Source organism: Pygocentrus nattereri, chromosome 11 (genome assembly GCF_015220715.1).
Source record: "Pygocentrus nattereri isolate fPygNat1 chromosome 11, fPygNat1.pri, whole genome shotgun sequence".
Classification (NCBI taxonomy): Eukaryota; Metazoa; Chordata; class Actinopteri; order Characiformes; family Serrasalmidae; genus Pygocentrus; species Pygocentrus nattereri.
In genome coordinates this window covers 3,126,529-3,150,286 of record NC_051221.1, presented here as the reverse complement: position 1 = coordinate 3,150,286, position 23,758 = coordinate 3,126,529, and the positions used below count along the sequence as shown (strand labels likewise).

General features: G+C 43.9%; 1 protein-coding gene across 3 annotated transcripts in view; it reads right to left on the bottom strand.

The window, feature by feature from the left end:
• The window catches only part of LOC108415046 (RNA-binding motif, single-stranded-interacting protein 3-like), a 128,200-nt gene that overhangs the window by 40,449 nt on the left and 63,993 nt on the right, over window positions 1-23,758 (bottom strand). For all 3 annotated transcript variants that reach the window (XM_037542390.1, XM_037542388.1, XM_037542389.1), the window contains exon 5: window positions 3,994-4,151. In XM_037542390.1, the coding sequence (XP_037398287.1) occupies window positions 3,994-4,151 (158 nt within the window). The remainder of the gene's footprint in view (window positions 1-3,993; window positions 4,152-23,758) is intronic.

Sequence of the window (23,758 nt, the reverse complement as noted above, 5' to 3'; positions counted from 1 at the left end):
AAAGTGTTGTGAATTTGTGTTTTTACATGGCAACTGTAGCCAAAAGTGAATTAGTTGCAATGAATGCCATTTACATCGCTGATGTTCCAGTCCCCAGACCGAAAGGAAATTTAAAACCTCGAGGCTGACCTCATACTCTTACCTCAGAGACTCGAGACTCAACTCATGCTGTCACATCAGAGACTTGAGACTCTACTCATACTCTTACATCAGACACTGGAGATTTGATAAATAACTTGTACTTACACTTAAGAGACTCAGGACCCAGAGACTCAACATTCGACCTAGAAACTCACCTCAGAGACTTGTGATTCAAGAATCGACTCATGCTCTAACCTCAGAGACTCATCATTCGACCTAGAAACTCACCTCAGAGACTCGAGATTCATGAATCAACTCATGCTCTAACCTCAGAGACTCAACATTTGACCTAGAAACTCACCTCAGAGACTCGAGATTCACGAATCAACTCATGCTCTAACCTCAGAGACTCAACATTCGACCTAGAAACTCACCTCAGAGACTCGAGATTCACGAATCGACTCATGATCTAACCTCAGAGACTCAACATTCGACCTAGAAACTCACCTCAGAGACTCGAGATTCACGAATCGACTCATGCTCTAACCTCAGAGACTCAACATTCGACCTAGAAACTCACCTCAGAGACTCGAGATTCACAAATCGACTCATGCTCTAACCTCAGAGACTCAACATTCGACCTAGAAACTCACCTCAGAGACTCGAGATTCACGAATCGACTCATGCTCTAACCTCAGAGACTCAACATTCGACCTAGAAACTCACCTCAGAGACTCGAGATTCACAAATCGACTCATGCTCTAACCTCAGAGACTCAACATTCGACCTAGAAACTCACCTCAGAGACTCGAGATTCATGAATCAACTCATGCTCTAACCTCAGAGACTCAACATTCGGCCTAGAAACTCACCTCAGAGACTCGAGATTCATGAATCAACTCATGCTCTAACCTCAGAGACTCAACATTTGACCTAGAAACTCACCTCAGAGACTCGAGATTCATGAATCAACTCATGCTCTAACCTCAGAGACTCAACATTCGGCCTAGAAACTCACCTCAGAGACTCGAGATTCACGAATCAACTCATGCTCTAACCTCAGAGACTCAACATTCGACCTAGAAACTCACCTCAGAGACTCGAGATTCAAGAATCGACTCATGCTCTCACCTCAGAGACTCAACATTTGACCTAGAAACTCACCTCAGAGACCCGAGATTCAAGAATCAACTCATGCTCTAACCTCAGAGACTCAACATTCGGCCTAGAAACTCACCTCAGAGACCCGAGATTCAAGAATCAACTCATGCTCTCACCTCAGAGACTTAAGACTCGACTCAGATTCCCACCTCAGAGACTCAAGAATCAAACTTTCGCTTCAGAGACTAAAGACTTTACTCAGCCTCCCACCTCAGAGACTCAGGACTCTTCTCACACTCTCACTTCAGAGACTCAAGACTTTATTCAGGTTCTCAACTCAGAGACTGAAGACTCTACTCAGTCTCTCACCTCAGAGACTTGATATTCAGAATCTTGCTTTAAAGACTCAAGTCTCCATTCAGGCTCTCACCTCAGAGACTCGATACTCTACTCAGGCTCTCACTCCAGAGATGCCAGATTCAACTCATACTCTCACTTCAGAGACTCGAGACTACTCAGACTTTCACCTCAGAGATTTGCGACTCAGACTCTCACCCCATTCCCTCGACACTTAGGACTCAACCTGGACTCTCACCTCAGAGATTCAAGATTCAAATCATACTTGCATCTCAGAGACTTGATTCAGACTCACGCTTCACTCATTTATCAGAATTGAAAACACCTCTCAAGAACAAACAAATATAGAACAAACATATACAAACAAAAGCTGGGTTATGTGTGAAGTACCTCTATATAAACTTTCCAATCGGAATTTAAATTGGTATTACACTTTACTCCACTGAATGTTCTACATTGCTATTGGTACTGATACTCACTCACACAACTAGCATTGCACTATTCCTGCCACCTACTTCACTCCTCACTGGCGGCCACCTCACCTGGTTTAGTGCCCTTGCTTTTGTTATTGTTATTTGTTATCTGGTGTATTTGTCTAGTTTGTGCAATATCCTTCAGGTATGTGCAATACGCCTATCCTTTATTGTCCCCTGTGCACTTCTGTTTATCTGTAGGAGCCTGCTGCTGTAATACAGTGCTGCGAAAAAAATGTGCCCCTTCCCAATTTCTTCTATTTTTCCATTTTAGTCACACTTGAATGCTTCAGGTCATCAAACTACTTTTAATATTAGAAAAAGAATGACCCAACTAAACCCAACTTAACCCAACCTTTTTACTTCTGGGTTCAGTTGCACCAGCCACACCCAGGCATGATCCCTGCCAGACCTGCTGAATCTAAACCTCACTTAAATGTCTGACAATGTGAAGCAGCTAGAAGGTCTCAAAACGTAGCATGAGAAGTCACTGAAATCTTCCAGATTGGAAAGGGTTACAAATGTAACAGAGGTGAATCTTCCCAGGAGTGGCTGGCCTAACAGAATTTCACCAAGAGTGTATCGACAACTCATCCAGGAGGTCACTAAAGAACCCAGACGAACATTTAAAGAACTGCAGGCCTCACTGGTCTCAATTAAGGTCAATGTACATGATTCTGCAGTAGGAAAGACCCTGAGCAGAAATGACCTCCATGGGAGTTGCAAGGCCCAAACCACTGCTGACCAAAGACAACACAAAGGTCTGTTTTGTATTTGCCAAAAACCGTCTAGATTACCCCCAGGACTTTTGGGATAATATCTTGTGGACTGATGAGTCAAAGCTAGAACTTTTTGGAAGACATGAACCGGTTCTGAATACGCTGCCTAGTTTTAAAAAGCCATAAAACTAAACATTTTTGTTGATGGAGAGGTACATACAGGGTGTTGTGCAGCTAAATAGTCCGTGAAGAAAACTATTTTTTTCAGATTTTCCACTATTTTACCATCATTATCATGCCATTTAAAACTCAGAAGACATGAATAAGTTCTCCAGTGGTTCTGGACAGTAAATAAAATGTCTATATTGGCTGAATCTGCGTCATTTGTCGATGTAGAAATATAGAAAACTCAGGGGAGTTCTCCTTTATCTACGTCAAGGCTTTAAAAACAAACCCTTAAATCACCCTTTTACTAAGCCATGTTTAAAACGAAGCCATGCAACACAGTTTACATTAAAATAAATGTTCTTCAGCTCTAAACTCTGTGTGGACGTTTACAGGTTTTTGTTCCATCACAGTAACAGCAGTTTATGCCATAGTTCCAGAGGTTTTTCCGGATGCTTTGCAAATGGAGTGGTCTTATTTTTATTCTATAGTTCCTATCAGACCTTCTCATGGTGTGTCTATGATTGCTAGACAAGAGAACCACCAACACACAAACTTACCAGCCCAATAGCTTGAGAAAACCATTTAAATACAGATTTAATATCCTGTAAAAATGCACACCTTCACTACCAATCAACAGTTTGGAGTCACTTGCCATATTAACACATTTTGGCTCAATGTTTAAATATTCACACCGCACAAAAATTCTGCGGAACAAGGAGTTATTAAATGATAAATGATACCTACTGTAATGATCCATTTTCAATATTTTCAATTATACCCCCTGAGGTTTGACATCTACTTTTCAGATGTGTCACGAATTCTGGAAACTAAATTTTGGAAACTGCCTTCTAGGCAGTAATTGTATTAGCACTTCGTTCTGGATTTTAATTTTACTAGGACTTTCTCAGTCCATTTAGCATCTTGTACAGTTCTGTTGACCATTCTGGACACATCTGTCATTTCGTCATTGTTTGTTGCACAGCTTTATACGAATGCGGTGATACACAGGACTGACATTTAGGGATCATTTACAAACATGTAAACTTTTAAACAGTAGCCTATTCTAAGGATAGATCAATGGCTGTTTTAATTACCTGGCGAATCCCACTCCTCGACTGACCCCACTAGCGTCCCTCAGGATCCGTGTGGAAATCACATGGCCGAATGGCTTCAGCATGCTCTCCAGGTCCTGCTCATCCATAGTGACCGGCAGATTGGAGATATAGAGGTTAGTGGGGTCCTGCTCCTGCTGCTGTAGAGCGAGAGAGAGAATATTTGTATTGATGTTATCACTCAGACAGCACTTGTTAACTAGAATTCATGCCGTAAAGCCTTTGGAAAAGAGAGGAATACAGTATAAATAATACCAGGTTATCAGAACACTCAGGGGGTGCGTTAACACTTGAGCGGCTTGACTAAACTGAACCCTGGTGCTTAATGTGGTTTGTTAGAACACAAACACTGCCATTCAAATCCAGGACCACAGGAAATAGACAGGTCTAGATCCCCTGAGGAGGTCAGTTGAGTTAAAATGCAAAATAGGCCATATGTTCCTATACGGACCAATCTTTTATTCCCCAAGGCCTGCGACACAGTCCTATCTGGATTCCATCCATTTCGTTTTCTATTAATATTAGCCTGTCACGATGCGCTGCACTACAGTCCCCAGCATGCACTGCAACGTAATGCGTGCTCTGACTCTCCAACAACAATCTACATATCTAGTATTCTCGTTTTCACAGGCTTGACCCGAAAAATTTTGCCTGTGTGGCTCACGTAACGTGATCTAATGAGTGGTCAGTACAGATGACTTCACAGATGTAGTGTAGGTCTGTCCTGAGGTTTCGCAGGGAAATCGGACACACAGTCCTGCACGTGGTATATTGGCAGAAATCTTACATTACAAAAGCTTGTTTTTAGCACTACACTCCCCGGTATCAGTCAGACAGAGAGAAGAAGAGTCATTACTCGTTTGTTGTAAAGTCTCTGAGTTTCATTACTCACAGCAAACTTACACTCAGCATTCTACTCAAGCATTCGATCCCAACTGGCAAGCATCATCATCCACAGAGCGAAAAGAAAAGAGGAGGGAGGAGAAGAGAAGAGAAGCATCCTCTGCATCAGTACAGAGACACTCCATGAAACACGCAGAGATCCCACCCTCTCACACAGGAGAACAGCTCAAAAACGGGCCTCCCTCAGGGAGGACCACACTGAGGTAACCACGGCGATACAAAGAGACGCAGAGTTACCACGGAGATTAGCAGTTACCATAGCAGTGCCTGTTACTGCAGCAGCAGCAGCAGCCAGTCCTCAACTAAGGAGCTGCGTCCAGAATCACTCATCGAATTCTCAGCGGTGACTCTGTCGGCTATTCCATGATTCTTCTCCAGCCAGTTCACTTTCCATAGTGAATCCTCACTGCTGGGAAAAAAAACTCTTTCCCATTTCTGACGTTCTTTTCTAGACAATCTGAAAATGGCAGCTGCCGTTGATGAATGGATGAATGTCTTTTTACATTAACTTGCACACAGAGCTTTGTTGGTGACATTCCCTCTTAATAGAAATAATGTGTGGCCACCACTTAGTCCACTTAGTTAGATCCTAACATGTGGCCAGAACTTTATAAGGCACAGGACTGAGATCATGTAATAACAACTACAGCTTAGTAAGGCATGGGAACAAGATATGTAAAGTGCGGTCACAATTTAGCAAAGCACGAGAACAATATAATTAAGCTGGAGCCACAACTTAGTAAAGCATGGAAACAAGATGATTAAGTTGTGGCCACAACTTTGTAAAGCAGGGAAACAAGATTAAGTTGTGGTCATAACTTAGTAAAGTTCGTAACACTGATGGTGACATCCTATCTCAACAGCAATAATTGGGGGCCATGACTTAATAAGATCTGGAAACAGCATAAATAATTCACAAGCACTTTTAGTATGGCATGGAAATGAGACAGGTAATTGGTTCCCACCCCTTAGTAAGTCATGGCCATGCATTAGGATCCTGGGGCTGTATTACAGAGATTTCTGTAATCGGATGTGTTTAGTCTCCATGACTTTAGTCCAGACTCAATTTAGTTCAGTATTTACTCCAGAATATCAGCTCCTCCCTTCATCATCTCATCATTAACTCCAGATCAGAAAACAGCATCACACAAACGTCCTAACTAGACTAAACCTCCTAAATCCTGTCCTAACTTCAGGATGAACCCCAGCAGGGTCCTGACTTCTGTTTAAGGCCCGTTTCTCTGGTTCTGAGGCGGCTGAGTCAGGCAGCGTAGTTCACTACCAGCATAATGAGCTCCATTTATTTCTACTGTAAAACGCGGCTTTCACTGGGAGATGTTTTTCTCTTCTAACTCTGCGTTTTAAACATCTCAGACGCTGCCGACTCCACAACTCCACCGCCCGTCTGATCACCTTCCTGTGTTAATGTGGAGGATGAAATATTACAGTGATGGTGGAGAATAATGAGGAGGCGGAGCTGAATGTGTGTCTGTTTATTAGGAGGAGAAACATTAGCACACTCGGCTAAAGCGTTTGGGAAATGGAGACCGAAACTGGGGAGTGGCGACACTCTGATAAACAAGAGGGGGTGCTATGATAAACAGCAGGGAGCGCTCTGATAAACAGCAGGGGGCACTCTCACCGCATTCACACCTTACAGTTTATCACAGCAGCTGCCTGGCTAACTAGCTTGATTACTTGTTTCAGCTGTGCACATATGGTCGGTTGCTAGGCAACCGGTTAAGACTTCCTAACTGGAGCTAAGATGCTATAAGACAAGATAAGATTCCTAAATTAAGGTCAGAATTTGCTTCTGCAATACGAATTAGTGAAAATCTTGTCTTAGCCTGTCAGATCTTAAGTTAAGACAAAAGACATTCGGAAATTCAGTAAAACAGTGCCTGTTCCCTAATCTTAGGAAGTCTTATTCAGCTGTGGATATTTTTCCTAAGAAGGGGTCATCAGGGGGGCTCCATATGACAGTCTAATCTATGTTAATCTACAAGAGAGTCTTACAGAGAATGGAAGTATATAAACTAGAAAGAGAGAATACTACTACTACTACTACTACTACTACTACTAATAATAATAATAATAAATTACATTTATATAGTACCTTTCACCAACCCAAGGTCGCTTCACAGAGCATGGGGAAAAAAACTACACAGTATTAAAGAGAAAAGGAGGACCTGAAGGACCTCCCTCCCAAAGTGGAAAGTCTGGTGCTGGGACAGCAAGTAAGTTATTGCTAGAAGATCTGAGAGGGCGAGAGGGAGTGTAAGAGGTCAGCAGTTCTCTGAGGTAGGGGGGAGCAGGTTATGCACAGCTTTGAAAGTGAGAAGTAAGATTTTAATCTTTATACGGGATGAGACCGGCAGCCGGTGTAGCTGAGAGAGAACGGGGGTGATGGAGCTGAATGCTTAGTGTGGGTGAGAACTCCAGCTGCAGAGCTCTGAATGTCCTGTAGCTTTTGGATGGACTTTACAGGGAGTCCAACAAAGAGGGAGTTACAGTAGTCAATGCAGGACATAATGAAGGCCTGAACCAGAGTTTTGGCATCTTTATCAGACAGGAACGGTCGGAGACGAGCAATGTTACGTAAATGAAAGAATGCAGTCTGAGTGAGGAATTTCATGTGCAGATCAAAATTGAGTGATGAGTCGAGTAAAACACAGAGATTTCTAATGACAGGGGCAGGCTTAACGAGCAGGCCATCAATACTAACTGAAAAATCGGATGACTTTGATAGTAGAGGTTTAGGGCCAGCCAGTAAGACTTCAGTTTTATCAGTGTTTAGCATGAGAAAGTTAATCCAGAGCTTTAAATCAGAAATACAGTGAATCAGTGTACTGGGAGGGGAATCTGAAGGTGTGTGTGTACTGAGATATAACTGAATATCATCAACATAACAATGGAAGTTTAGGCCATGGCTACAAATAATCTGCCCAAGGGGTGAAATGTACATTAAGAAAAGAAAGGGTCCAAGAACTGAGCCCAGCGGGACACCGCATTTGACAGGAGAGGAGGAGGAGCACTTCTGTGGGCCTAGTGTAATAAACTGGTGTCTGTCTGTAAGATATGACCTGAACCACTGTAAGGCTGTGTCAGTGATGCCAATAGAAAAAAGATGAGAAATCATGATTAACAGTGTCGAATGCTGCACTTAAGTCGAGGAGCAGGAGAATATTGAGAGAACCACTATCAGCAGACCGGAGGAGATCATTAACAACTCGCAGAAGAGCGGTCTCAGCGCTGTGGTGAGGACGGAAACCAGACTGGAATGGCTCATAGAGGGCATTATCACTCAGAAACGTATGGAGTTGGGAAGCATCCGCTCTTTCCATTACTTTAGCTAAAAATGGAAGGTGTGAGATGGGTCTGTAATTAGAAAGAGAAGTCGGGTCCAATTCAGGTTTCTTAAGTATCGGAGTAACTGCAGCAGTTTTAAGGGCAGTAGGAACAGAACCAGAAGAGAGACATGAAGCAATTGAACAGGCCTTGAGTAGAGGGGTGGGAGCAGGATGAACAGGCCTTGAGTAGAGTGGTGGGGGCAGGATGAACAGGCCTTGAGTAGAGGGATTGGGAGCAGGATGAACAGGCCTTGAGTAGAGTGGTGGGGGCAGGATGAACAGGCCTTGAGTAGAGGGGTGGGAGCCGGATGAACAGGCCTTGAGTAGAGGGGTGGGGCAGGATGAACAGGCCTTGAGTAGAGTGGTGGGGGCAGGACGAACAGGCCTTGAGTAGAGGGATTGGGAGCAGGATGAACAGGCCTTGAGTAGAGGGGTGGGAGCAGGATGAACAGGCCTTGAGTAGATTGCTGGGGGCAGGATGAACAGGTCTTGAGCAGAGGGGTGGGGGCAGGACGAACTGGCCTTGAGTAGAGGGCTGGGGGCAGGACGAACAGGCCTTGAGTAGAGGGGTGGGGGCAGGATGAACAGGCCTTGAGTAGAGTGGTGGGAGCCGGATGAACAGGCCTTGAGTAGAGGGGTGGGGGCAGGATGAACAGGCCTTGAGTAGAGTGGTGGGAGCCGGATGAACAGGCCTTGAGTAGAGGGGTGGGAGCAGGATGAACAGGTCTTGAGTAGAGGGGTGGGGGCAGGATGAACAGGCCTTGAGTAGAGGGGTGGGAGCAGGATGAACAGGCCTTGAGTAGAGGGGTGGGAGCAGGATGAACAGGCCTTGAGTAGAGGAGTGGGAGCAGGATGAACAGGCCTTGAGTAGAGGGGTGGGGGCAGGATGAACAGGCCTTGAGTAGAGGAGTGGGAGCAGGGTCAAGATTAAGATTAAGTGATCCTTATTAGTCCCACAATGGGAAAATTTCACCTCCGCACAAATGAACTCAGATGTGAAAGAGCATTCAGTATCAACATGGACATGGAAGTCAACAAGCACAGTTATGGCAGAGGTGAGAGATGAGATGATTGTGAGGAGTTCATTAAGTTCAGGCAAGAAGCTTGCAGCAGGTTTGGGAGGGCGATAAACTAACAGGAACAGTAGAGGTGAGGAGGAGACGACCTTCAGAGCAATATACTCAAAGGTTGTAGTACTGAATAGGGAAAGTTCTTTGATTGTTAAACTGGAAAGATGAACCACAGCCAGACCTCCTCCTCTCCCTGTCGGTCGGGGATTTGAGAGATAAACTTGCCAGGTTTCTGAAACAAAAAACATACCCACGTTTTTTCGGGGTGATGAGATCATTGATTAACGAGGCTTTATTAGCTACAGATTGTGCATTAAAACAGAAAAAACAGAAAGAAAGAGAGACAGAGACTAACAGAGAAAGAGAGAGAGAGAAACAGAGAGACAGAGATAGAGACAGAGAGAGAGCAAGAGACAGAGGGAGAGACACAGAGAGAGAGAGACAGAGAGACAGACAGAGAGAGAGACAGAGGGAGAGAGAGAGACAGAGAGAGAGACAGAGAGAGAGAGAGAGAGAGAGAGAGAGAGATAGAGACAGAGAGAGAGAGAGACAGAGAGAGACAGAGAGAGACACAGAGAGAGAGAGAGATAGAGACAGAGAGAGAGAGAGAGACAGAGAGACAGAGATAGAGACAGAGAGAGAGCAAGAGACAGAGGGAGAGACACAGAGAGAGTGAGACAGAGAGAGAGAGAGAGAGAGAGAGAGAGAGAGAGAGAGAGAGAGAGAGAGAGAGAGAGACAGAGAGAGACAGAGAGAGACACAGAGAAAGAGAGAGAGATAGAGACAGAGAGAGAGAGAGAGACAGAGAGAGAGAGAGAGAGAGAGAGAGAGAGAGGGAGAGAGAGAGAGAGAGACAGAGAGAGAGAGAGACAGACAGAGAGAGAGACAGAGGGAGAGAGAGAGAGAGAGAGAGAGACAGAGAGAGAGAGAGACAGAGAGACAGACAGAGAGAGAGAGACAGAGGGAGAGAGAGAGACAGAGAGAGAGACAGAGAGAGAGAGAGAGAGAGAGAGAGACAGAGAGACAGACAGAGAGAGAGACAGAGGGAGAGAGAGAGAGAGAGACAGACAGAGAGAGAGACAGAGGGAGAGAGAGAGAGAGACAGAGAGAGAGAGAGAGACAGAGGGAGAGAGAGAGAGAGAGAGAGAGAGAGACAGAGAGAGAGAGAGAGACAGAGAGAGAGATAGAGAGAGAGAGAGATAGATTAACAGTACTCATGGTCTCTTCTGTCAGTTTATATCCTTTAATGCCAGCCTTCATTCACGCTCCACTGATCCTGTGTAAATCACACTGTAATTGAAGGTTGTGTGTGTATCAGTGTTTGTGACTTAAACCCCGAACGAGGGGTGAGCTCCGACTTCAACCCTGAACGAGGGGTGAGCTCCGACTTCAACCCTGAACGAGGGGTGAGCTCCGACTTGAACCCTGAACGAGGGGTGAGCTCCGACTTGAACCAAAACTAGGGATAAACTCCGACTTGAACCCCGAACGAGGGGTGAGCTCCGACTTGAACCCCGAACGAGGGGTGAGCTCCGACTTGAACCAAAACTAGGGATAAACTCCGACTTGAACCCCGAACGAGGGGTGAGCTCCGACTTCAACCCTGAACGAGGGGTGAGCTCCGACTTGAACCAAAACTAGGGATAAACTCCGACTTGAACCCCGAACGAGGGGTGAGCTCCGACTTGAACCCCGAACGAGGGGTGAGCTCCGACTTGAACCAAAACTAGGGATAAACTCCGACTTGAACCCCGAACGAGGGGTGAGCTCCGACTTCAACCCCGAACGAGGAGTGAGCTCCGACTTCAACCCTGAACGAGGGGTGAGCTCCGACTTGAACCAAAACTAGGGATAAACTCCGACTTGAACCCCGAACGAGGGGTGAGCTCCGACTTGAACCCCAAACTAGGGGTGAGCTCCGACTTGAACCCCAAACTAGGGGTGAGCTCCGACTTGAACCCCAAACTAGGGGTGAGCTCCGACTTGAACCCCGAACGAGGGGTGAGCTCCGATTTGAACCCCAAATGAGGGATGAACTCCAACTTGAACCCCGAATGAGGAGTGAGCTCTGACTTGAACCCTGAATGAGGTGTGAGTTCCGGCTTGAATCCTGAACAAGGAGTGAATGCTGACTTGAACTCTAAATGAGGAGTGAGCTCCGAATTGAACCTGAAGGAGGAGTGAGTTCTGACTTCCGAGTTTCAGAAAAGTCTCTGTGAAAATCAATCATTTTTCAGACGCGATGTCGAGGCGTCACTAAGCATCTCTCTCAAAAATTAGCAAACACATCCCTCTTTCCCTCCCTCCCTCCCTCCCTCCCTCCCTCCCTCCCTCTTTCCTCTCTCTCTGTCTTTCTCTCCATACTCTCTCACATTCTCTCTATTCTATCTTTCTCATTCCCTGAGCCTCTCCCCTCTCTCTCCCTTTCTCTAAGCCTTCGTTTTATTTTTTCACTCCTCATATTCTTTATATTAAAGATTAATCTGCTGCTGGGAGCAGTAATCCATTATTAACTGGTCTGGGAACGCCGGCTCTTCCCTCCTCAAACACAGCAGTCAGGCTGATCTGAGGCGTCTGCTGAGCTCGCGTTAAAGCGGCACTGACTGATCTGTAGACACTCCGTACGTGTGAGGACGGTGATGTGCAGCAGGTGTTTTCTCCTTTATTGGGCTGAACTGATTCACCAGAACACGTGACTCTCAGTATCATAACAGCAGCTTCAGTTATACAACCCTCCGTCAGATTCCCCACAGCCAGAAATAAACCGGAATACTCCCTGCATTCTGATTAATTAAAGTACAGTAATCCCTTCACGTGTTCATTGAGAATTAATCTGGTAAATTCCATACGCATGTTCAATACTCCCCACATACAGTAGCAGCAATAAGCCGGAATATTCCTCACACATTCAGTATTCCCAACACCTTCATGCAGAATTAACACACACACACACACACAATTTCTAAGCCACTTATCCTTCTTGGTGGCGGGGGAAGCTGGAGCCTATCCCAGCAGGATGGGCGGAAGGCAGGATACACCCTGAGCACTGTGGAAAAACTACAGTAACTACCTACATGGAATATTTTCCATGCATGCTCAATACTCCACACACAGTAGTATAAAATTAAACTAGAATATTCCAAACACATTCCATTCCATATATGTTTCCGTGAAGAATTCAACCAGTATATTCCCCAAACATTCAATATTCACAGCATTTATCCATGAAGAATTAAACCAGCATATTCCCCACACATTAAATATTCGAGACACATTTCCATGCAGATCTAAAACAGAATATTTCTCACACATGTTCAACATTCCCTACATGCCCTTGTGCAGAATTAAATCGGAATTTTCAGTGTTCCACACATGTTTCCATGAAGAATTAAACCAGAATATTTCTTAAACATATTCACCATTCCCTACATGCCCTTGTGCAGAATTAAATCGGAATTTTCAGTGTTCAGTACACGTTTCAATGCAGAATTAATAATTAATAATATTCCCCACATGTCCGTGTACAGAATTAAACTGGAATACTCTACACTGCTGGGAAAAGACAGACAGCGCTCAGCTCTGCTGAGCAGGCAGTTTTTCAGCTTATTAAAATAATAAATCTGTACATGAACAATGAGGAAGACCACACACACACTCACACACACACACACACACACACACACACACACACACACTCACACACACACACACACTCACACACACACACTCTCACACACACTCACACACACACTCACACACTCACACACACTCTGTAGGGGTTCTTAGAGAGAACTACAGGGAAATTAATACACACACACTGACTAACTCAGACTGTGGCGTTTCATCAAAATCCAATCATAATAAAATACCTCCTCTCCTCCTGACTAACGCTAAGGTGGGGTGGACTGAATATTTAGAACCTGCACTTTCTACAGTTTCTCCACTCGTTTCAGTGACATAATTCACATGAAATGACCTCATTTACTATCGCTGACCAAAACTACAGCCGCTAAGAGTTGCTGACCTGCTGTAACTCACGGCGGCCTCAGTAGCTGAGCTGAAACACTCAGGCTTAGACCTGCACCAAGGATCAGTCTGAACCACAAACCATGTACCTGAGTTAAAGTCAAGACCCCCAAGGTAAAATATTCCTCCAGTAAAAGTAGAAGTTCCTCCTTTAGACCTCCACTGGAGTAAAAGTACTAAAGTATTTCCCTTCAAATGTACTTAAGTATAAAGTAAAAGTACTAAAAGAGGAATTCTGGCTCTGATGTCCTGTTATCATTTTTATAACCAGACTGGCTTCATGAACTCATTTCAGGTGAAAGTCCTCCAGCGTCTCTCTTGGTAAACCAGTCTTTTAATAGAAGGTCATTAATTAGTGACGCTGACGTCTATTAAAATGATCAGAAGCACAAAACACTGAAGGTAAACAGTTTCCATCAGGGAGAACCGAGTGGCTCTGAAATCACTTTTTACACACAAGCAAAGTTTCAGTTTCAGATTTATTTACAACTTAGTTCCAAGTTTAAGTTGAATAAAAACTGGCTTTAAACTCAGGATCACAGATGAGCTCCTTTACTATGTTGATCTGTAGGCGTCTGTTCATAAACATAAACCAGCCCAAACTCATTTACTATAAAATGAAATGGTGTTTGTAGAAATTCAGAAAAAAGCCGCGTCAGTCTCGACTGCATATGTGGACATATTTCTATATTGAGCTCTATTTACACAAAGTTAGGTTAGTTCATCATTTATGTTGAACAGACTCTCCCAAAGTTTTACGCTGCTGCGCTGACGTTGAACCGCGTGCTGCACTGGGTCGGTCTGACCAACAGGTCAAAACCAGCTCTAAACAAAGTGACCGCTGGGCCCTGATTGGTGCTCTGGCTTTGCGCTTCTTTCGTTTTGACATGTGACGTTTTTATACACACAGAAACCAAAAGGAACGACAGATTTCTCAAAATGTAGGAGGAAAAAGTCGGATATTAGACTCTGAAATGTAGTGGAGTGAAAGGAAAAAGTCGCCCAGAACGGAGAAACTTCAGTACAGATACACCAAAAATACTAAAAGTACAGAAACTCATTACATTTACTGAGTTACTCAGTTACTGTCCACCACTGCAATTAACCCTTAGAACCCTTAGAACCCATAGAACCCTAGAAATTTGGGGGATTTTTTTGTTTTTTTGGGTCAATTACAATTACACTTGTCCACACAAAACAAGTGTTACCTTAGACACCTGTTCAGAAATGGTTAGTCTGGAGTGTCTGTGCGCTGATTTTGATGGTGATTCATTCTGTTGGTTATTATGAGTAAAAGCCATGTATTTTATTGATTTTCTGTCCTCGGATTCAGGCTCAGTGCTAAAACTCTGACACAGAGCAAGACGGGTTTAAGTTTGAACTACAAGTTGAGTTACATATTTAATATCAGATATTTTAACACTCAAAATCAATGTAAACTGAAAAACACAAGTAAATATTATTAATTATATAATAATCTTGGTTATATTTATTGTCATTTATCTGTTAAAGGAAATTCCATTAAATGGTTTCGATGTAAAAACAGTCGTTCAGAGCGGTTTGGTGTGAAACGCTCAGTTCTAGAGTCAGAACTGTTCCCAGTGGTGGTGATGGGAACCAGACGTCCCTCTAAAAGCTCCTCACAGAAAGTTCCTACATGAACTGGTTCTGAATTCACTGCCTGATGACTGAGACGCTGTTTTATGAGAGTTTAGAGAACTTCAACTCCATTCATGGTGGAGGGAGACATGCAGGGCGCTGTGCGGCAAAATAGTCCCCAAAGAAAACTCATTATTCCAGATTTTCCACTGTTTTCCATCATCAACATTCCATATAAGCTCAGAAGACTCGTGTAGGTTCTCTGGTGGTTCTGGATGGTAAATAAAGTGTCTATATCTGTGTTGTAGTCATGGCGACGCCTGGTTCCCATCACCACCACTGTAAAGACATCTGGACCGCTTCACACCGAACCGACTCAGAATCTCTCTGTTTGCATCCCACTTATAGGAAAAGCAATTACAGAGTAGCAATTACAAAACAGAGCATGGCGCGATGCCGGTGAGAAGCGCAGCTTTAAACGAGCAGAGAGACGGAAAGGAGGAACGTTCCAGCTTCAGTCTTTCTGAAGCTCCGGTTTCCAGGAGCAGGTTTTGTTGTGGACGCTGATGAGCCAGTTAGCCATAAATGATGTCCTAATCAAAGAAAGAGTCATTCATGCGCTCTGGGGTTGAAAGAAAGCCAGGCCTAAAGCGCTCATTACTGAAAACACCACACGGACGTGGATCATTGATGCAGTTTCATGCTGGGAAAAGAAATCAGCGTTCCGGAATTCCGACGTGCAATCATTCAATTTGCTGTTTATTAGAGATTCAGTGGTGAGGAATCAGATTAGCGGGAGCACATGTGATGTTGAGGATATGATTATGGTTTGATTACCTGAGCCTGCAGGCACAAAGCTCACAGCCTCGGATAGACACGGCGGAGGAGCTAAACGCCATTAAAGGCTAAGCGCTGGCACTCGTGGCGTGTGTAATTCTGCATTAGCTGATTAGCCGAGGAGCTCATAAATAGTAGATGTCACCAGGAAGATGAAAAACTCCCACCAGCTCAAAAATGAACTCTCCTCAGCGCACACGGCCCTAAACCTAATTATCCCAGCCTTCCAGCTCAGCATTAAAGAAGTGAGGGAAACGCTTTCTGACACTGATCCACAGATTCAGGCCTGATATGGAAATTTCAAATGATGCACAAACAACAAGCTACAGTGAATAATTATGATTGCTGGGCGTTGAGGTGGCTAATGGCGTGCCGGCGGTTCTTTTGAAGTTCACATTTTCATAATATTCCCTACACATGCTAAATGAGAGGGGGGCCTGGCTCATCTTAACTGGCTAACTTAGTTAGCCGAAATAAGCCCGGGTTCAAATATGGAGCTAAAATGAACGGAGCAGATCTGAGATCGGATATGATCCTGCACCCATCCAGGTCTAAAGGCAAAACCTTTAAAGCTATTATGTATGAAATATAATAATGGTAAAGGACAACAGGCGTTGCAGAACCAGAATCCAGTCAGCGCTACAGTGGATCACTCTATATAGTCAATTTGTAGCTATTTAGTTCCATAATATCCAGAGCGGCCAAGAAACTTGAGCTTCACATGGGTTTTAGGGAACACCGATGGATTTATGGTGCACAAATGAACTATTGACATATTATTTAAGTCTTATTTGTTATCTGTAATTATCTAGCTTCTAGGCCCGTTAGCCCGCATGGCATGAGCGACGCAGGAAGTCTTGCTTGTCATTCCGGCTCCCAAGATAACCGGTCAGTGCTTTCACACAGTCATCCCAGGCGCCGCACTGAAGCACCGCGGTGTTTAGGGAATAGACCCAACATTGATTTTTTTCCAGGCATCACGCAAAAATCTTTCTTTTCAAATTTAATTTAATTCATGTCAAAATACTAGTTAAATATTCCACACAGCAGGCAGATTTCCCGGTTGGTCTACCAGACTTCAAACCTCTGCCGGATCACATGTCAGAATGCTGTTGAGGATAAACAAATATATTGTGCACTTTTTATAAACACACACATTTTCTAATTTATAGGTTGCAGGAAGAGCTGGAGCCTATTCCAGCTGTCATCGGGCAGAAGGCAGGATACACCCTGTGACAGGTCGCCGGTCCATCACAGGGCAGACAGACAGACGTATACTTTCACACACACAGGCAATTTAGTGTGTCCAATCGGCCCGAATGCATGTCTTCGGACTGTGGGAGTAAACCAGAGCACCCACTTCACACAGAAGGGACCGAATCAAACCCAGGCTCTTCTTGCTGTCAGGCAACAGTGCTATCCACTGTCCCACTGATCCTTCATCTCCTTGGTTTCTCCTTTTCTGCTTTTATCTTTCCTTCTTTGCCATGTGCCTTTGTTTTGTTTCCTTTGCTCCACCCTACTTCCGCCCACTTGTCACACCCCTCACCTGGCTTCAATGGTAAGACCCTCCTGATTGTAACCATGCCCAGCTGTTCCTTGTCTGTATGTGTCCCCTCCTTGGCCCAGCCTTGTCCATGGTTGTGCATTGTATTTTGCACTGTATGAAATTTACACACAAAGTAAAGAACAATAGGTCTTTAATGGAGATACGAGATTTTCTCCTGACAGCAGCGATTTTGCGTCCCTGCGTAGTTCAACTTGACAAAGTAAAACACCCTCATCAGGACGCACTAAACCTTGTCTCTTTATAACTTTCCTGCTGTTTAAAACCATTTCCATTCCACCTTTTCTCCTGTCTGGTGAAGCCTAGCTTTGACAAAATCTTTAACATGAAGAACATCTTCATGTTTATTCACAGCCTTAAGATCAAAATGAGAAATGATGGAAAATATAGAGTTATTCAAATTGACAGATAAATAGCTCTGAATAATGCTTATTACTCAGAGTTGTCTGGCATAATAATGTCTATAACTGTTGGCCATACCAGAGCATCTCATTGGTCTGAGAAACGTCCACGTAGACAAGCAGACTGCTCCCACATTGGCACACATCGGGGGCAGTCATGGGCTGGAGGTTAGGGAACTGGCCCTGTGACCGGAAGGTTGCCGGTTCGGTCCCCGGTGCTGACAGTCCATGACTGAGGTGTCCTTGAGCAAGACACCTAACCCCCAATTGCTCCCTGGGCACCGTGGATAGGGCTGCCCACCGCTCTGGGCAAGTGTGCTCACTGCCCCCTAGTGTGTGTGTATGTGGTGTTTCCCTTCATGGATGGTTTAAATGTAAGACAAGGCTGCCTGCTGTCCCCATACTTATTCAACCTTCCACATGCAGATGACAGGCACTCATAGCAGAAAGTTTTTATAAAGAACGTAAGGAACAAATGAATGAAAAGATAAGACTTTAACTAGACATAAAGCAACTAAGGTGATCACAATGGAAAATACCACTAACGTTACCTTCGGGTGGAAAGTATGACTATAAAGGTGAAGATCGACAGACATTGGCACTCAGCGGAACAAGAATGAAAGGATTTCAAAAGATCTTGAAATGCAATGACGTCTTTAAAAACAAAGGTCAGAACTGTCCAGACTGTTTTCTGAGTTTCCTTATCGGCGGGAAATCCAGACGATAAAAGAGCAGGACAGGAAAAATATTAATATTTTTACCTAATCCAGCCTCAACTCTCACTCGAAGCCCATGTAACCAAACTAAAGCTGTTATTTTGGACATTTTATGAAAAGAATCATTACTTTGAAAAAGACATTTATGCTTGGAAAAGTTGAAGGTGAAAGAGGAAGAGGATGACCAGCAACAGGATGAATGGATGCATGGACACAATCAGAAGGATCATGAAGATGCCATTAAGAAACCTGGAGACCAAAACAGAGGACATTGTGGAGTAAATTCTGTCCATATGGTCACCAGGACTTAAAACTGACTTGATAGAATTTATTAATCAAAAGTATAAATTTACTTCATTATGTTGGGTTGGGAGAGTCTGATGTATTTGCTTGACTATTTTGGTATAGACTGGAAGGGTGAAATCAAAGCAGGCCATACCCGAAAGTCCCACTCTTCCTTTCTCTGAGACTATGTTTAAGGAAAGAAAATGTATTACAATTGAAGTAAACAGGCCTGCTTCACTAATCCAGCTCTTAGGCTGGGGGATCATCTCTCTCTTGCCTCTTTACAAATTCATGCCCATCAGTGCGTGTTCAGTGGTCTTGAGTTCTAAATTACAGAAAAGCTCTCTTTGATTGAAATTCAGCAAGGAGACTTTGGAACAGTAATGCCTGTAGTTGTGTGATATTTGTGTCGTTGTTGCTGTTGCTGGCAGGCACCGGGCCTCATGTGGCCACTCATGGAGATTCCTTTGCTTTCCAGCATTCCCCACTGCTGTAATTAGTGTAATTAGAATCAGATGACGCCGCTTAATTGGAGAGGAAAGCATGCAAGGCAGCGACAGGACATTTCCACCAGGGAGCAAGAGCTAAGCCGAAAAAACAAGTTTCGATGACTTTTGTTCGCATTTCTTAGCACAGGGTTTTCAAACTACTGTCATGGGGACCCACTCAAAAGTCCTGAAGCAGCTCATGAAGGGTTTGATAATTAACCTGATGACTTTAATCAGACGTGATAGGGCTTGGGAAAAAAAAAACTTGATCAATCAAGTTGGTACGCCTTATATGGAGAAAGTGAATTTGCTGCATGTTGTGGTGTGGAGTGTTTCACTCCTTGTACTTCATTAATAAAAAGCCATTAAGACAAATTGTATTGAACCTAGAATTGACCCTTGTGGCACACCTTTGCAATCTCCAGGAAATGAGAATGAGTGTGATGGAATAGGGATGGAAATCTGAAACCAATGAGCAGCATGTTCAAAATCAGCACCAGACATTAGAGATGGATTGATATTTGAGATCAATAAGACAGAAAAGAAAGCTCCTTCATGAGAAATATCTTTAATAACTTTCACAGCAAGTCATACAGCCCTGATCCAAATTGTCACTTATGCCTGCATAAGATGCCATCAGAAGCCAAATTAGAGCAGCTAGCAATATTTTATTAACAAGTGGAAACAATGATCACAGGTGGAGTACTAGGATCACTAGCAACCCCTCAAATACTGCTTTCCAGAATTTAGGAAAAGTTCTTATGTGTTTTTCCTTGAAGCTTTCTTGCCTCTGACTCTGTGTTAGTGAATGTAATTAGTGCTGCTAGTATTTGCTCCCCTGCCACCACCAACAAACTCATTAATTTCCTCACCCTCTTGTTTGTGTGTGTACACTCTCCTCAGCGTTCCAGTATTAATCTTCCCCTCCCCTTACTTTCATTCTTGGGCAAAATATTTATTAAGAAAAGAAACTTCCGCCCCCGGACGCCGCGGGCCGTTTTGTTTATGATTGTTTTCCGGATTCAAGGTCGGCTCTGATGAGGACCTTAACGAAGGGCTTTAACGAGAGCTGGCTAATTACACATCACGAACAAGCTCCTGAGGAGAGTTGCAGGTCAAAGATGAGTCAGTCTGTCTGCTTGCCTTTCTTTGTTTCTTTCTCGGTCTTTATTTCTTTCTTTCTTCATTCTGTCTTTCACCTCTTGTGTGTTGCAGTGCAGTGCTAAAAATAAATAAGTAAACATGTTGGGATAAATGATTTGAGGGAGGCTGGGACAGGGGGCAGATGTTTGGCTAATACAAGTCCATTTAAAACCCAACTGGGGTTTATATGATGCCCTGTGGAAACGACCCTCAATTATCCTGAACACATACACATTCATCCAGCTATCCACCTGACCTCCCGCTCTCTTTCTCTCCTTTTTCCTGGCTCCGTTCAGCAGCATGGATGTCACAGGCATTACCAAAACAGCAATGTGTACACACAGTCAAAACGTTGGACACCTTTACTCATAATTGTGTAAACAATAGTGGTCCCAGAATTGACCCCTGTGGAACACCTTTTCAATTCCTTTTTTTTCTTTCTATGATTTTGAAGTGAAGTAAATGAGTCAAATTCTAAGGAATTATAATGGCTCTATCAATTATACAGTGGCCAAGAAATGCTCACTCCAATCTCATCTTCTCATTTTCATTCTCCAAAATTAACCCATGTCCTTGATGTAGCTCTACATACATTCATGCTTTTACTTCTAAGTTACTCTCCAAAAAAACATCTGTACCTACAGAAAGAAAGAAGTAGCCAATCAGAGTGAACATCATTTTTAAACATTGTGACATTTAAACATTGTGACATTCTGCACAATGTCTTCCATTTTGGGAAAGCAGAAGGAGAGCTGGGTGTTTTTCGGCTTCTTGGGGCTGAAACCTTGAGCTCTTTCACTCACTCAGATCTCCACAACCCATGTGGAACTGCTTTGGGAGATACAGCTCCACACAAAACGAAGCACAAACCAGATGAGGGGAATGTCTTCGAGTGCAAATAAGACCTCATTTGCTCCTCACAGAACAAGCAAATGGTGACAATGGGCTACTTTTCATTTGGGAAACGTAATAGTAGTGTGGAGAGCCTCCTTGCTTTAATCAGAAGCTGGACCTGTGAGAGGTTTTCCATTTAACTTGGATCTTCATAGCTCAGCTTTAGCTGCTTTTATCAGATACTAATCGATTCCAGCACCAGAGATGAGCGTGTGAGGTCAGAGAGTTCATCGTGCCAGCAAAAGTTTCAAATAAAGGGCAAATAAAAAAATAATGTGGTATTTTCTGCATCTGAAAAAAACATTTGGTGGGGAAGATATCATTAATTATACACATGCTGTAATTAATTTATTGATGTCTGAATAAATCACGATAATGAATCACTCAGCATGTAAAGGTCTTGAGTTTCACCTTCTCTGTCTCTCTGTCATCCACACACATATAAACGACAGAGAAGGCTGGCTTGTAAAGAAGCCACACAGTGAGTAAATGAGCCTGGTCTTACCAGGTGTTTAAGCGCTAATAGGCCATCAGCTCATTATATGTGTATGTTGGGGGGGGGGGGGGGGGGGGGGGCGGTAATGGGCACTTAGAGCTGCCCTGAACAGCTAGAGTCCATTATAAACTCCAACAGGACGTGTGTGATGTAATGTGTATGTTTAATTGTAACTTAGAAGTAGTGAACATGGTTGTGAGGTGTGATATATGAGTTGAGTGAAACTGAAGAGAATAATACACATTTTTGGGTCTGAAAATGTTGAGAAAAATGCAGTAATATAATACACATATCTGAGAGCCACTGGTGTAGTATACATGTCAGTACTGTATGTTTTTCAGGTGGCTCGAGTGAGACTGGAGTCAAATTTTCAGGTGATTGGAGTGAGACTGGAGTGAGATTTTCAGGTGATTGGGGTAAGATTTTCAGGTGGCTGGAGTTAGACTGGAGTCAGATTTTCAGGTGGCTGGGGTGAGACTGGAGTGAGATTTTCAGGGGCCTGGAGTGAGACTGGTGTCAGATTTCCAGGTGCCTGGAGTGAGACTGGAGTCAGATTTTCAGGGGGCTGGAGTGAGACTGGTGTCAGATTTCCAGGTGCCTGGAGTGAGACTGGAGTCAGATTTTCAGGGGGCTGGAGTGAGACTGGTGTCAGATTTCCAGGTGCCTGGAGTGAGACTGGTGTCAGACTGACAATGGAGTGAGATTTTTCAGGTAGCTGGTGTGAGATTTTCCAGTTGCTGGAATGAGTGAGATTTTCAGGTGGCTAGAGTGAGACTGGAGTGAGATTTCCAGGTGGCTGGAGTGAGACTGGAGTCAGATTTCCAGGTGGCTGGAGTGAGACTGGAGTCAGATTTCCAGGTGGCTGGAGTGAGACTAGAATGAGATTTTGAGTTATCTAGAGTGAGGCTGGAGTGAAATTTCCAAGTGTCTAGACTAATAATGGAATGAGGTTTTCAGTTGGCTGGACCGGGACAAGACAGGGATTTTCAGGTGGCTGGAGTGAGAATAAAGTGATATTTTCAGAGATCCAGAGTGAGTCTGGAGTGAGATTGTCAGGTATCTAGAGTGAGCCTGGAGTGAGATTTTCAGTTGTCTGGAGTGACAATGGAGTGAGTTTTTTAGATGCCTGAAGTGAGACTAGCGAGAGATTTTATGGTAGCTGGAGTGAGACTAGAGAGAGATTTTAAGGTAGCTGGAGTGAGACTAGAGAGAGATTTTAAGGTAGCTGGAGTGAGACTAGTGAGAGATTTTAAGGTAGCTAGAGTGAGACTAGTGAGAGATTTTAAGGGAGCTGGAGTGAGACTAGAGTGAGATTTTAAGGTAGCTGGAGTGAGACTAGAGTGAGATTTTAAGGTAGCTGGAGTGAGACTAGAGAGAGATTTTAAGGTAGCTGGAGTGAGACTAGTGAGCGATTTTAAGGTAGCTGGAGTGAGACTAGTGAGCGATTTTAAGGTAGCTGGAGTGAGACTAGTGAGCGATTTTAAGGTAGCTGGAGTGAGACTAGTGGGAGATATTAAGGTAGCTGGAGTGAGACTAGTGAGCGATTTTAAGGTAGCTGGAGTGAGACTAGAGTGAGATTTTAAGGTAGCTGGAGTGAGACTAGAGTGAGATTTTAAGGTAGCTGGAGTGAGACTAGTGAGAGATTTTAAGGTAGCTGGAGTGAGACTAGAGTGAGATTTTAAGGTAGCTGGAGTGAGACTAGTGAGAGATATTAAGGTAGCTGGAGTGAGACTAGTGAGAGATATTAAGGTAACTGGAGTGAGACTAGTGAGTCAACCTGAATGACCCAGTCCAGTATTCTGTAACCTCAACAGCCAAAACCGATATCACAAACTTCAGTGCGTCTACTTTCAGTTTCAACTTTTCAGGAGACCGACTTTCAGTTTTTGAAAGAAATCTGCTCATTTTTCCACAAATCTGAAGGTCAGTCTTGGTGGTTTGGACTCGGAACAATCACAGTCTTTGTCTTGAA